The 16,668-nt window shown below is 37.1% G+C and overlaps 1 protein-coding gene across 1 annotated transcript in view; it reads right to left on the bottom strand.

Annotated features, from left to right (window-relative positions):
• The window catches only part of GABRG1 (gamma-aminobutyric acid type A receptor subunit gamma1), an 81,489-nt gene extending 65,129 nt beyond the window's left edge, over positions 1–16,360 (bottom strand). The window contains exon 1 of the mRNA XM_043871474.1: positions 16,009–16,360. Within this exon, the coding sequence (XP_043727409.1) occupies positions 16,009–16,112 (104 nt within the window). The 5' untranslated portion in view covers positions 16,113–16,360. The remainder of the gene's footprint in view (positions 1–16,008) is intronic.
• Positions 16,361–16,668: the final 308 nt, after the last annotated feature.

The raw sequence follows: 16,668 nt of genomic DNA on the forward strand, positions 1-16,668 counted from the left end.
TATCAATGCCTCACTGTCTTTCATAGGCTGGAAGATCTGTAACATTTACGTACGTTGAGTGAACATTCATTTGGGGGAAACAAGTAATATTTTCTTAGGAAATTTCCCTGGGAATTCTCAAGCACTTCTTTTAAATAGTTTGAATAAATATAATTTTATCACTACTGGAAATACATAGACTCCCCAGTACATAATTTTATAATTTGTCTATTTTAATGATTGATGTTTTCATTGTTATTATCAACTGTTGAGTGCCGATAATGTGCCATTAAGTTCCTGTTATGTTTTCAGAACTGTGTGCAAGGTTTCTTCCATATTAAGCTATGTTATTTAATACAGAGTAATCTTATTAAATAAATATTACTATTCCTATTTTACAAATGAGAAAAAATAGATATACAGAATTTCCAGGACCCACAATATTAAACAATAGAGGCAGAATTTGAAACAAGAATTAGTTTGAAGGCTCATTTTCTCTTTGAAGTTTCCATGGTATCATCATTATTAAACAATCCAGTGAGGTTGAGTTTTGAGTCCTCTAATTTATAAGAACACAGCAACACTTGTGGCAAATAGCGTGCATTTGGAAGGTGCATGTGTGGGATGCTTAGTCTCTGCCTTGAGCTCTGAGAAGTTAGAATGATAATTTCAAGGAATCACACGTACTCTGATGAAAAGATTTCCTAACAGGTATGCTTAATCTTCAATCCAATGCTTTCATTCATTTATAGAGGAAATAACAAGTGCTACAAATATGTTAACTACAGAAAACATAAAGACAAATAAAACTGTATTCCTGATCTAAATGATCTTGTCGTTGTTATTGTTTAGTCACTAAGTCGTGTCCAATTTTTTGGTACCCCATGGACTGTAGCCCACCACGGTCCTCTGTCCGTGGGATTTTCAAGGCAAGAATACCAGAGTGGGTTGCCATTTCCTCCTCCAGGGGATCTTCCCAACCCAGGGATTGAACCTGAGTCTCCCACATTGGCAGGCAGATTCTTTACAACTGACCCACCAGGGAAACACCTAGATGACATTATTTTCTATTAAAGGAGATAACTCTTCAAACCATCGGGCTTCTGTGGTCTCTCAGCTGGTAAAGAATCCGCCTGCAATGCACTCCAGTATTCCTGGGTTTCCCTTGTGGCTCAGACAGTAAAAGTCCACCTGCAATGTGAGAGATCTAGGTTCAGGCCCTGGGTCGAGAAGATCCCCTGGAGGAGAGCGTGGCAACCCACTCCAGTATTCTTGCCTGGAGAAGCCCATGGACAGAGGAGCCTGGGAGGCTACAGCCCGTGGGGTCTCAGAGTCAGACACGGCTGAGTGACTAAGCAGAGCTCAGCACATTCAAACAATACAGAAAACCATAACATGCAGAGATCCTGTCACAGCGCTACGTGCAGCAGCTCACACCTTAAACAGCAAGAGCATGTTTCAGTAGAGTTATTATACGCCTACAGCGTCTAAGCCAACCAGTCCATCCTGAAGGAGGTCAGTCCTGGGTGTGCATTGGAAGGACTGATGCTGAAGCTGAAACTCCAGTACTTTGGCCATCTCATGCAAAGAGCTGACTCATTGGAAAAGACCCTGATGCTGGGAGGGCTTGGGGGCAGGAGGAGAAGGGGACGACAGAGGATGAGATGGCTGGATGGCATCACTGACTCAATGGACATGAGTTTGAATAAACTCCGAGAGCTGGTGAGGGACAGGGAGGCCTGGTATGCTGCGATTCATGGGGTCGCAAAGAGTTGGACATGACTGAGCAGCTGAACTGAACTGAACTGAATTGAAGCTATTTTAATACATTTACAAGTCTGATTATAATAAATATATACTAAATTATTTGATGTAAAAATACTTTAATGAGTATATTACTCTTCTTAATACGATAAGTAAAAGTTTAAACTTATGATAACTAAGAGATAGGTTAAGTATAGACAAGATAACCTAATGCATATAATCATGAAATAATTCATCTCTACAGCTAGAAAAAAATATATATATATATAAAACAAGTCTATCAATCAATATAAACTATCTTCCATAAGTAGGGTAAACATTCATCAAGATTTGCCCAGGACAATCTTGATTTACACCTGTTGTCCTAGAATAATTATAAATAGTACCCTCTTTCACTCACAAAAAACCTAATTTGAATTATAAATTGTATGACCACCCTGTATATATATATATATATGTGTATATATATATATATTTCATATATAGTTCATAACTATATACATATAGTTCATATAAAGTTTACTTCAATGCAGGTGTCCTTGTTCTGACACCTGGGAAAACCCTTCCATTAATCTGCTGAGACAGGGCAGATGAAACTCAAAAACCAGGCCTCGTCAGTGAACTGTTGCTCATGACAAATTAGTGTTTTTTTGTAAACATCAGATACATTTCCATAAGTCAACTGACACATTCCAGGGAAGAAATATAATGTTTAATGCTTCTAAGTAGACTATATCTTAAAGTCAAAGCCTATAGGAGCTAACTTTTAAAGAGTATTTATAGGTGCTGATTTTAGATTTAAAAATCAGAGAAAATAAAATTTTAAAAATTTAATTCTTTTTCTTCTTTTTGCCGTTATAGTCCCACCACTTATTTCTTTAGTATAGAGTTCTTTTTAGGGTAGTGATGCTGAATCATTTTCATTGTTCATAAATGTTGGTAGGGAAGCAAAATAAGTAAGAGTGATAGATAACAGTGTTACAGATTTGAATCTTCAGAGGTGAAATGATAGTCCACTCAATTTTGTGATTATCTTATCAGCACAAAAGAATTTGGGACCCATCACTTAAGGCACTAGAGAGAAATGCTTTGGAAATCTGAGGAGGGAGAAGGGAAGCATCCCTAGAGTACTAAGTAAATGTTTTCCACTCTGTGCTTCCAGTCTATTCAGTGCTTAACTGTACCATAAATTAATCACACTGCATCTTATTCAACTACTTTATTTGTTTATGGCACTCTATAAACTCCTTGAAAGCCGGGGCTAAGCTTTTCAATATGATAACATTGTTGCTGAGCCTGACATATAGTGTGCACAATAAAAGAAAATTCACTAAATAAATGAATAATAATGTAAAGAATATTAGAAATCATATAGATGTTCATAGGTAAAATTATAGTGAATAAAGAAAATAAACAAGTAAGAACTGTAAATATTGGCCTTAATCAGAGAATTCATTATTGTTCAGTTCAGTCGCTCAGTCATGTCCAACACTTTCCGATCCCATGGACTGCAGCACGCCAGGCTTCCCAGTTCATCACCAACTCCCAGAGCTTGCTCAAACTCATGTCTATCATGTCGGTGATGCCATTCACCCATCTCATCCTTTGTTGTCCCCTTCTCCTCCCACCTTCAATCTTTCCCAGCATCAGGGTCTTTTCCAATGAGTCGGTTCTTTGCATCAGGTGTCCAAAGTATTGGAGTTTCAGGTCTAGCATTAGTCCTTCCAATGAATATTCAGGACTGATTTCCTTTAGGATGGACTGGTTGGATCTCCTTGCAGTCCAAGGGACACTTCTCTAACACCACAGTTCAAAAGCATCAATTCTTTGGCACTCAGCTTTCTTTATAGTCCAACTCTCACATCCATACATGACCCCTGGAAAAACCATACCCTTGACTAGACGGACCTTTGTTGGTAAAGCAATGTCTCTGCTTTTTAATATGCTGTCTAGGTTGGTCATAGCTTTTCTTCCAAGGAGCAAGCATCTTTTAATTTCATGTCTGCAGTCACCATCTGCACTGATTTTGGAGCCCCCCAAAGTAAAGTCTGTCACTGTTTCCACTGTTTCCCCCTCTATTTGCCACGAAGTGATGGGACTGGATGCCATGATCTTAGTTTTCTGAATGTTGAGTTTTAAGCCAACCTTTTCACTCTCCTCTTTCACTTTCATCAAGAGGCTCTTTAGTTCTCCTTCACTTTCTGCCATAAGGGTATCATCTGCATATCTGAGGTTATTGACATTTCTTCCAGAAATCTTGATTCCAGCTTAGGCTTCATTCAGGCCAGCATTTCACATGATGTACTCTGCATATAAGTTAAATAAGCAGGGTGACAATATACAACCTTGACATACTCCTTTCCTGATTTGGAAATAGTCTGTGGTTTCATGTCCAGTTCTAACTGTTGCTTCTTGACGTGCATACATTATTGTAATTTTTACCTAATATAAAATTAATTTTAAAAACACTGTAGCTTTCTCATCCTAGTACTAATCTATCATAAACTTCAGAAAAAACAATGACGATACAATCTAAAAAACAGTTACAAAAAATATAGCAGGCAAGGTGTACATCTTATGTGAGGAAACTAAAAAACTAATTGAAGAATATAAGAATAGAAAAAATAAAGGCAAAGTAAATATTTTGGCTATAAAACAGTCATATTAATATATAATTCTCAAACTAGTTTATAAATCTAAGAAATCTATATTTTAAAAATTTTTTGATGTATCACAGAAACTAAACCAATGTTGTAAAGCATTATCCTTCAATTAAAAATAAATTAACAAAAAGAAAGTTTCAATTAAAATCCACAGTTCCTATATAAAATGTTAAAATCATTATACTGTAATTAATCCTCAGTATGAGGATAACAAAAAAAATTTTTTAAATAGATTGTGAGATGAAATTTGCCTTGCCAGAATAAAGAGAAAAACAGAGTAAAGTTACTGTAATCAAAGCATATTGTGTAATACATAAAAAATCAGTGAGAATGAAATCAAACATTCAAAGTGAAATACCAAGTGTCCAAAAATTCAATATATGATAAATATGACTAGTCAGCTTAGAAATGAGAGCATGAATAATTCAGTAAATGCCTATTAAAACATTTAGAAAAAATAAATTACTACTTACACAATAAATTACTAATATACCCAGGTGGGGCTAGTGGTAAAGAACCCACCTGCCAATGCAGGAGAAACAAGAGATGTGGTTAGATCCCTGGATCTGGAAGATCCCTGGAGAAGGAAATGGCAACCCATTCCAGTATTCTTGCCTGGGAAATCTCATGGACAGAGGGGTGTGGAGGGCTATAGTCCATGGGGTCACAAAGAGTCAGAAGCAACTAAAGAGACTCAGCATGCATACTAAAGCCCAAAATATAATAAAGTATAAAACAATTAAAGAAAATATCAAAAATATTTATTTTTTAACTTTTTGGGGTAAGGCATTCTTTCTACACAACATGTTGTCAAATCAGGAAAGGAAAAAACTGACAAAAAAGGAAAAATAAATTGTGGAGGACATTAGAATTCAGACAAAAACTAGAGACAAAGGATAAAAACAAAGATATTTACAACATAACTTGCACAGGAATTTCAGAGGGAAGAGAAGACTAATAAACATATGAAATTATGCTAACATTTACTGGTAGCAATGGAAAATAAGTTTAAAATATGTTTAAAAATAAGTTTAAAATATGTTTAAAAATAAGTTTAAAATATGACATAAAATTTTAGCCATCACACTGGCAAAATATTAAAAGTTTTGGTACTAGCATGTTCAGTACTAGCAATTATATGGATAAATGGCATTTTTATAACCATTTGTGTTCAGCCACTCAGTCATGTTTGACTCTTTGTGACCTCGTGGACAGAAGCTCACCAGGCTTCCCCATCCTTCACTATCTCCTGGAGTTTCCTCAAACTCATGTCTATTGAGTTGATGATGCTGTAAATAGAATAAGTTACTCTAACAGAACAAGTTGGGTAACTTGGAAACACTGATGAAGCAATGAAGTGAAGACATGAGAATCCCATGGACAGAGGAGCCTGTGCAGACCATAGTGCCCAGGGTTGCACAGAGTTGAACATGACTGAAGTGACAACGCCCACACAAGCACATATGTGTGTATGGACACAGCAATAAAAACCCGTGCTCCTCGGAAGAAAAGCTATGACCAACCTACACAGCACCTTACAAAGCAGAGACATCACTCTGCCAACAAAGGTCTGTCTAGTCAACGCTATGGTTTTTCCAGTGGTCATGTATGGATGGGAGAGTTGGACCGTAAAGAAAGCTGAGCACCAAAAAATTGATGCTTTTGAACTGTGGTGTTGGAGAAGACTCTTGAGAGTTTCTTGGACTGAAAGAGATCAAACCAGTCAATCCTAAAATAAATCAGTCTTGAATAGTCATTGGAAGGACTGATGGTGAAGCTGAAACTCCAACACTTTGGCCACCTGATGCAAAGAACTGACTAACTGGAAAAGACTCTGATGCTGGGAAAGATTGAAGGCAGGAGGAGAAGGGGATGACAAAGGATGAGATGGATGGCATCACCAACTTGATGGACATGAGTCTGAGCAAGCTCCGGGAGTTGGTGCTGGACAGGGAAGCCTGGCGTGCTGTGGTCCATGGGGTCACAAAACGTTGGGACATGACTGAGCAACTGAACTGAACAGAGATACTTAGTCCCTTCTTTTAATGATGATGTGGTATTCTATATTACAGAAGTATCATAATTTATTCAGTTAGTCCATAAAGAGTGAAGAGAAACTCTTGATGAGGGTAAAGGAGGAGAACAAAACAGCTGGCTTAAAACTAAATACTAAAAAAACTAAGATCACAGCATCTGGCCCCATTACTTCATGGCAAATAGAGGGGGAAAAGGTGGAAATAGTGATAGATTTCCTCTTCCTGGGCTCTAAAATCATTGTGAATGGTGACTGCAGCCAGGAAATCAGAAGACATTTTCTTCTTGGCAGGAAAGCTATCATAAACCTAGACAGTGTGTTGAAAAGCAGAGACATTACTCTGCTGACAAAGACTGTAGTCAAGGCTATGGTCTTCCCAGTGGTCACAATCATGTCATGATTGTGAAAGCTGGACAGTAGGAAGGCAGAGCAATGAAAAATTGATGCCTTTGAATTATGGTGCTGGAGAAGACTCTTGAGAGTCCCTTTGACAGCAAGGAGATCAAATCAGTCAATCTTAAGGGAAATCAACCTTGATACTCATTGGAAGGAATGATGCTAAAGATGAAATTCCAGTATTTTGGTCATTTGATGCAAACACCTGACCCACCGGAAAAGTTCCTGATGCTGTGAAAGATTCAGGACAGACGGAGAAGACGGTATCAGAAGATGAGATGGCTGGATGGAATCACCAATGCAATGGACATGAACTTGGGCAAATTTTGGGAGATGGTGAGGGACAGGGAGGCTTGGTGTGCTGCAATCCATGGGGCTGCAAAAATTTAGATATGACTGGGCGACTGAACAACAAGTAAGTATATATGTAAATCTAGAAAAATACCTTTGATATTAGCTGTGTGACAAAAACAAATGTTAGATTTCATTTGTATAAAAATGTACACACAGATGTGTATACACATACTTGTTTAAACTTACAGAAAAATCTGGAGGTATAGGCTTCAAGTGGCTAAGTAATTTTGAGCAGTAGAAATGTAATAAGTATTATTCTATTATTATTAACATTACATGATCAAAAACATTATGACACTAGGGAAAAATGTTTTATTTTTTCCATGTACTTCAACAACATAGAGGAGAAGGAAATGGCAACCCACTTCAGTGTTCTTGCCTGCAGAATCCCAGGGACAGAGGAGCCTGGTGAGCTGCCGTCTATGGGGTCGCACAGAGTCGGACATGACTGAAGCGACTCAGCAGCAGCAGCAGCATAGATGTATATCACTAAGAGATTATTTCAATTATTTAAGAAGATAAAGAAAAATAAATTCTAATTATTTGTGGTAAAAACCTTAAAATATTTTATGTCCACAGAATAGAATAGAAATTGGATTAAATATTAATGATTCTACAATTTGAGATGTGGAATATTAGTCTAGAAGAAAAAATAAAATATGATAACTTCATCCACTGTGAACTTTATGTGACTTTCTTCATAAAGTAGAATATATAGAATACTTCAAATTACATTAAGAAATTAATGACCATAGAGATTGCTTGGGCACACAGTGCTTCATTCTTAATTTCAAAAAGGAGTATGACAAATTCCTAAATCTAGTAGAACACAGTTTGATCTGATTAGGCTAGATATAGGAATGTAGAGTCATAATAGTTAATAAGAAAAGGAAAAGACTCATATCAGAATATATTTTTAAAAATTAATTAGTATAGTGACATATATTAAGAAACAGAACAAAAAGAGAAAATTACAAAAAAAGCAGCTTACTTTTTCTTAACATCTTTGCTCACAGTTATGAAATTCTAATGGTTTAGTGATTGATCCAAAAATCACTAATAAATAATAAAACAATGTTCTGTGCAAGTTTTTGGATTTTTTATTTGCTTTGTTTGACACACCAATTCTTTTTTCTTGAAACAGAGTTTATAAAATTGGGAACCATGATTCCAAAGAATGATATTTAGGGGGGTGGTGAATACACAGAGATTATAAATGTTTTTTGAGCCTGTTTCCAAGTGAATATTTTTTGGAGGAAGGGAAATAAACCATAATTTTCTTCAGTCTATTAAAAAATTACTGCTGGATTGAAAGTATATTAAAATGAACACCAAATTTTTCATTATTTTACTTTATATTCATAGAACACAACACAATATAAATTAGACTTAGAAACAATATAACTCTTCATGACATTCACATTCTCTAAGCCTTTGATGCTCAGATAAATTATATAAGGCTGCTAAAATTTTTGCAAAATTGAGGCATAATATTGAGGTTATTAAATTATAAAAGATATGAAAAGATCTTTAAATGGAAGAAGAAATGGGAATTTGTTCTTCTGAATGCAAAAAGTTATACTTTTTCCTAAGTCTTGAGAGCGTAAATAAGAGGTAAAATATTTTCACTGACGTAAGTATCCTCTCAGGACTTTCACTTGAAAAAGGAGAGAATACAAATGAGTAGAACAGAAACAACAAAACACTCTAGTCAACTACAGTTATGACAATCTGAAGGCTTTCAGAAAGAATTGTTACTAAGGAAATGACAGGAACAAATGTACACGCATAAGTAACCTGCACAGAGTAAGAAATCAGTTTATAGAACACAGCCGTCTGATTAGAACTTAAGTTTAATCTAACCAATAGGACTACCTTGTTTCAGTCAATATGGCTCTTTAGTAGAAAAGTAATTCTTGCTCAAAGCCCTCCACTACATGTGTTGGAAAATTATTCTGTTACACACATCTAGGATGACTGAGAGGTGAATGGCATGCCTTTATTAAAGCAGTTCTCAAATTCTGCAAGCACGGATCATGGTCCTAGTAACATACCCAAAGATTAACTTCTTTTCCAGAACCCTTGATTCTAATAGTCTTATAGTTATGTAGCGAACTGAATCATTCCCTGATCATAACAGTGTTAAAATTTTATATTAAACCTACTATTTTCTAATCATAAGCCTTCTGATATGCCCATCCACCTACAGGTTGAAGTTCAGGGTCTATGTTAACTTTCTATATCCCTGTGTTACTCAAAATATTTGTCTAAAAGTAAGAAGAAATGTTAAATCTCCAAATGGATTGTATTTAGGAGAAAAAGATCTCTACAGTTCAGAAATTTGTTATTTAACTAAATTATATAGATTTTAACAGGATGTTAGAAAGTGAAAGTCACTCAGTCGTGTCTGACTCTTTGTGACCCCCTGGACTATACAGTCCATGGAATTCTCCAGGCCAGAATACTGGAATGGGTAGCCCTTCCCTTTTCCAGGGGATCTTCCCTACCCAGGGATCGAACCCAGGTCTCCCGCATTGCGGGCAGATTCTTTACCAGCTGAGCCACAGGGAAGCCCAAGAAAACTGGAGTGGGTAGCCTATCCCTTGTCCAGCGGATCTTCCCCACCCAGGAATGGAACCAGGGTCTCCTGCATTGCAAGCGGATTCTTTATCAACTGAGCTGTAAGGGAAGCATTGCCATTTTAATGAAACACATTCAATGACCAAAGTGCCTTCCATAGTAGGCACTGAATAAATATTTGTTGAATGAATGCTAATGTTTAATAACCACTTACTGAATTAATAGCTAAGACTCCTTCCTGAAACATGGGGCTTCAGTTGGCTAAACTATTTTAGTACAGAGAGAATTAGATCTTGAGCTATTTAAAAATGGAAGAAAACCATAGATTTCATCTCCGTCTAACAAGTTTCTGTTAAAAGTCTAGTGATAAGGCATCCATTACCTTGTTAGAAGACTTTTGTATGGATGAAAATCTGTCTTCACATAGCTTTCACTACTTAGTTATGGATTGTTTATAACATCTATACATAGTAAATTCAAGCATGATTTTCTCTGGCATCCTTAAGAATATAAGATGCCTCAATACAAGTTTCCTGAATTCCAAATTCTTGCTTTTATCCAGTGGGGCTTTTTTCTAGATCAAGAAGTCCAGTTTCTTGAAGTTTTTTCCCTAAAATAATTACTCCAGCACCGCACATAATATTCTAGATTATGCGTCAGGGCCACAGCGGATAATGTACCTTCTGTGCTTCTCTCAAATGCACTCAAGTATCTCCTCCCCTCTTCTCTCCTCTCTGCTCCTCTCTTTTTCTCTACTTTCCCTTCCTCATCCTTTCCCTCCCTCCCTTGCTTTCCTCATCCACAGTTATGTTAATGGCTTTGATCTACATGGCATTTGTAATCTTAGAGGAAAGGTGATTACAAATGCAGGTTCCATGCAGAGAGCACATGGATCTGAGTCATGGATTCAGCATTATCAGCAAGATGATCTTTGTTGTTGTTTATTTAGCTGCTCTACTGTGTATTATGTTGGGCTTCCCTGAGAGCTCAGTTGGTAAAGAATCCGCCTGCAATGGGGAGACCTGGGTTCGTCCCTGGGATCTTCATTGGGAAGACCCCCTGGAGATGGGATAGGCTACCCACTTCAGTATCCTGGTTTGAAGAATTCCATGGACTATACAGTCCATGGGGCCGCAAAGAGTCGGACACGACTGAGCGACTTTCACTTTGTTTCTATGTATTATTTAGTGCCTACTCTGTATTATTTTTGGGGGCTCCAAAATCACTGCAAATGGTTACTGCAGCCATGAAATTAAAAGACCTTTGTTCTTTAGAAACAAGCTTTTCCTTGGAAAAAGCTATGACCAACTTAGACAGCATATTAAAAAGCAGAAACATTATTTTTCCAACAAAGATCTGTCTAGTCAGAGCTATGGTTTTTCCAGTAGTCACATATGGATGTAAGAGCTGGACCATAAAGAAAGCTGAGCACTAAAGAATTGATGCTTTTGAACTATGCTTTTGAACTCAAGTGTCAAGAAGATGCTTGAGAGTCCCTTAGACTGTAAGGAGATCAAACCAGTCCATCCTAAAGGAAATCAGTACTGGGTGTTCATTGGAAGGACTGATGCTGAGGCTGAAACTCCAATACTTTGTCCACCTGATGCAAAGAACTGACTCATTGGAAAAGACTCTGATGCTGGGAAAGATTGAAGGCAGCAGGAGAAGAGGATGACAGAGGATGAGACGGTTGGATGGCATCACCGATTCGATGGACATGTGTTTGAGCAAGCTCCGGGAATTGGTGATGCAGGGCGTGCTACAGTCCATGGGGTTGCAAAAACTCGGAGATGACTAAGCGACTGAACTGAACTGAACTGAACTGAACTGAACTTAGCTATGTAGTTGTGTCAAACTCTTTTGTGAACCCATGGACTGTAGTTAGCTAGGATTCTCTGTCCATGGGATTTCCCAAGCAAGAATACCGGAGTGGGTTGCCATTTCCTCCTTCAGGGGATCTTTCAGACCCAGGATCCATCCTGTGTCTCCAGCATTGCAGGAGGATTGTTCACCCCTGAGATGCCTGGCATCTTTAGTGAGTTCCTAGAAATTGATGTGTCCTGATTTTTCCATCTGCAAAATTGGGAGAATAACAGTATCTAACCTTTATTTTCCTTTCATGCCTGATGGTAGTTCCACTAAGTATAACATTCTAGGTTGAACATGTGTCTTTATTTTGGAGACATTTCCCCCATGGTGTTCTGGTATTGTCGATGAGTAATCTCACGGTGTTCTAATTTTCTTGCCTTGACTGTATTATTTTCTATTAGCACCCTGTAACCTTAAAAATTTAGACTCCTCTGTTTATCTTTGGAGTTAAGATGTATTTCATTATTTTGACTACAGGATGTTTCCCTTTGAGTAATATCATAAATCCCAGCCTTAGCAGTGAGTATAACAGAGTACTCATGTAAAATACAAGTACTGTCCATCTGGTTAGTACTCATGTCTAGTTTATTCACCACTGTACACCCAGCAAGTTGTGCTGTGTAGAGCATAGCCGGCATTCAGTAAATATTTGTTGAATGAAAGACTGATCTTTCTCATAATTCAAAACTTAAAGTGTGAAAGTGTTAGTCACTCAGTAGCGTCCGACTTTTTGTGATCCCAAGAACTGTAGCTCGTCAGGAGTCTGTGGAATTCTCCAGGTAACAATATTGGAGTGGATAGCCAATCCATTCTCCAGGAGATCTTCCCAACCCAATCTCCCGAAGTGCAGGTGGATTCTTTACCATCTCAGCCATCAGGGAAGCTTCTGATGGCTCGACGATATCTCTAATTCAAAAGAGATTTAATAATGTGAAAAGTAGTTTTATAGTTCAGTTCATTGTAAGATATTTAATAATAATGCACAAGAATTCAAGGAGTGTACTGAGCTTGACTTTAACTAGAATAAATAATTCTAGACTTACTGTGATTCTGAGAATATCTGTTATGTCACTTCAGTTAAAAATTTAGGTGACATTACTTTGCACAAATTTTCTCTCTTGGTCTTGAAACAAGTTCGAAAGGTAGATGTCATTTCTGCTTTTCACAAATGAGGACTCTGCCTCAAAGATTTGCCTGAAATCACCCTAGTGGGAAGGGGTGTAGCTGAAACTAGAAGTTATATCTAATGATCAGGTCCAGGGTTCTCAGTCGGTAGCATGCATATATGTGAATTAATCTCCAGAGGTCTGTGGCAGTCATTTCACCATATTTTAGTAATATCTCAAGAGCCATTTTTTTTTCCAGTTTTCCACCCTGCTTTGCTTCCTCTTGTTTGGGACCCCACCATCATTATTATTTTCTTAGATAAATCTTAATCACCTGTATATAAATATAAAACACCAGACTTGTCTCTTTCATTTTTAAATGAAAAATCAGACATTTCCTTTTGTTGCTTTACCAAAAATGTGTCTCATAGTACATAATGGGATAAAAGGGAAGAAGAGTATACCTAAAAGACTCTATAAACATGGGATTTATTAATTATGCATTTGCATTTTAGCATCAAAATAATTTTGTCTCTCATTTCTTCTTTGAATATTTAATTATTATAGAACATCATTAGTCATTGTGTCTGAAAGTTTGCACCCACATTTTATTAGAGAATGAAGCCAAAAATCTAAGTGTCTAAAGAAAAACCATGTATTATCATCTCCACAAAATATATTACTAAAATTCTTTGAAAATAATATATTTTAAAAGCAATTATACTTGAATATTGTCATTTAGGCACATGACTGCTATACTGTAGGATTATTGATTTAATGAATTGTTTCTAAAAATAAAGATGAGTTCCCTTCCTTGAGCTCTGTCAGAATATCACTTCTTAGTCAAAGCTCACTGTAACTTAGTCCAGAACAGCCAACATCTCACACCACTGTTTCAACTCTTTTCCAAAGTCTGATCAAAATGAGATTGTTTTCAACATTACAAATAAGACAGCTCAAGCTTGAGAAATTTTAACCAACTTGCCAAGATGCCATGGAGCCTCACTGAGAATGAAACACAGGAACTGTGACTTCAGGTTTTAGCTACAACAACAGGATAGGTTTTCATAGTTCAGCAATATAAAAATCAATAAACTGTCTCTTCTTTACACTCTTGATGAAAACTAATGAGGAAACAAGCTACTGTCTCTGATGAGATACAAAAAAATAATGACTTCCAATTTGGTAAATTCCAAAATAGGTGACTTTGAAGATTTAATTTAGAAACTGGCATCAGACATCAAAATTCTTAGAAAGAACCATCTGTGGTTAGTTTTAGGAAGGTCTCTCACAGAAGGAGAAAGGAAGAAGAAAATATGAATATAAGTGGTTTGTACGTATCTACATCAATTAGCTTCAACTAAATATTAAAAGGATGAAAAGTTCATCACAACTGTAGCTACCTTGAAAAGTGAATACATACATTCTCATCACTGAGACCCTAAGAGCTAATTACAACAGCAACATATAGCTTTATTTTTTCACTATGTATTTATTCACTTGCCAGAAAAATTCATATTCTCTTTGGTACTATGATAAAATAATTCATCTACTTAAGCTGTTAACACATTTATCTCTCTCTCACTTACCCATAATGGCAAAAAAAAGTACATAATATCCCCAATTAAAATTTCCCTCTTGAAAACTACTAAGAAAAGCCAATGACACAACTACTGAGTTATTTTGTTTCACTTCAAACCTTGAACATATTGTATATGAAAACTTGAAGAAATCATAAATGATCTACTACTCTCCTCCATTTGCTAAATGAAGAAACTGTGCTCAGAGAGATTAAGGACTCTTGACACACAGAATCATGTCTCCAGACTGCCAGAGTCCATCTCTGTCTACACCACCACAAAACTCTAACTCTGAGCAGCTTGAAAGAGAGTTCTGGAACCTTGATAATGCAAATATCTTCAAGAAGAAAATGTATTATTTAAAACCAAACATCTCTTTAGAAAGACAGCATGCCCTGTAGTAAGCAGCTTGTCTATTAGGTTGCAAAAGGAACTTGCATTCAGAGTGATGAGGAGCATACAGGTTGTTATTCCAGAAAACCACCAGGGAATCTGTTTTTACCTATGAGGACACAGATTCGTTTGCAATATTATGAAGATGCAGGAAAGCAGTGATACATGGCCTACCAAGTTATATTTCATAATTTTATAATATATTCAAAGAAATAAACCATCATGACACACTTCAGTATAAGAAGTTAATTACGTAGTGTGTTTGTACCCTTACAGAGCATTTAAGTTTCTGAGGGAAAGGGGCAAATAAACTAAAACTGTAATATTTAAAACAGTGTCAAACATATTCTGGCAAGACTCATATTACTTAGCATACTTTATTCTCTATTTTTGGAGAGAAAATACAGTTGTTCTATAGGCCAGTAGTGGCAAAAAATTCACTCTAGCTATATGCTAAAAATAATCATCATCATAATAAATTTTAGCAATGATGCTAGTAGTTATAAAGGCATGTTTCTATCTCTATAGTGATCACGTTTTACTCGAGTTCTAAACACTGTTCCCCTATCTCACTCATCCCTTTTTGTCATACACATGCATACACACACACACACACACACACACACACACACACACACACACACACACACGCATCCAGGACATTCACATCAACATAACACTTTCATTTACTTGTACACAGCCAGTTAAAATAAAAATCATTCAAAACTGACTCAATAAATTATACACAATTAATTTCTAAGAAATATAACAGACTTGCAACCCTGATGGATTTTTTAGCCATATTTACGATCCTCCTTGACTAAAACTTTGCTTATTTTTTTTGAATAGCAAAAAAGAAAGGATAAGGGGAAAAGCAATATCAGTGTATAGAAAAGCATCATGCATACCATGCTGTGTAACAAGTTTCTAAAATAACTTTGTCTTTAAAATGCAGAATTATTCAGAAAGTTCAAAAGTGGCATTCATTCACTAACTGCAGTTACAAAATCATTTCTACTCCCCTTCCTAGTTTCAGTAACTGAGTCTTTACTGGTTTCCACTGCGCTTCAAGTCAAAACCAACTGAGCTAATTTCGGTGCTTCACACATAGGCTCATTTCATTCTATCAGAAAATGAGTAGATCTGATAAAAAAATAAACTGATGGAAAAATATCCCAAATGTGCCCGGGGAAATGCAAATTATTTAACCCAGAATGATATCTAAAGAGAAACGAGAAGGGAGTGGGGTAGATAGCAAAGAATAGTTTGAAGTCCTTGAATTTACTCACCAGTTTCCCAGATGCACGGTCAGTAACAGGAACATCAACCTCACGCCTCTCCTTTGATTCCACAGAAGAAAAGGGGAGAAGAGAAGAGCTTTCCAAGAACCCATGGGGATCGCTTTTTCTTCCTAGTTCTCCAGCCAGGACTTTTCCTCCCACCTCAGCTGCAGACTGGTGAGTGCAGAAAGGAGAAGGTGGAGAGGCTGTACACCTCGCGACCAGGTAGGATGCGGCTCCCGGCGGAATTGAGCAAAGCGAGCCAATCAGACCGAGAGGATGCTGGTAAAAATTAGCTGAAAAAAAGTTGGGCCAATCAACAGCCCTAGGAGGCGGAGCTTCCCCTACTAGAAACCGAGCCCAGTAGGGAAAAGGGCTCTTTTCTTCCTAAAAGAAAAACAAACCTCTTCTCCCTGGCAGCCTCAGAGAAAAGGTTGAGTGGCTCTGACAGATTTCCCTCCCTAGGGAAAGGCGGCTTCCTTCTTGTCCCCTAGCCTTCCCTCCTGACCGACTCCGTTTCGGGAGTCTCCTTCCTCGTCCGCGTTTGGATTCTGAATCTGACTTCCAAGAGGGATCCGTGGGGAGCTTTGCCATGCCTAATTGGTTTTCCCCAGGCTCGCGAAGGCTCTGCTAATGTTGGTAATTACTGTTGTGACTTTGAGAGGGGAG

Source organism: Cervus elaphus, chromosome 17 (assembly GCF_910594005.1).
Source record: "Cervus elaphus chromosome 17, mCerEla1.1, whole genome shotgun sequence".
In the NCBI taxonomy this organism is placed as follows: domain Eukaryota; kingdom Metazoa; phylum Chordata; class Mammalia; order Artiodactyla; family Cervidae; genus Cervus; species Cervus elaphus.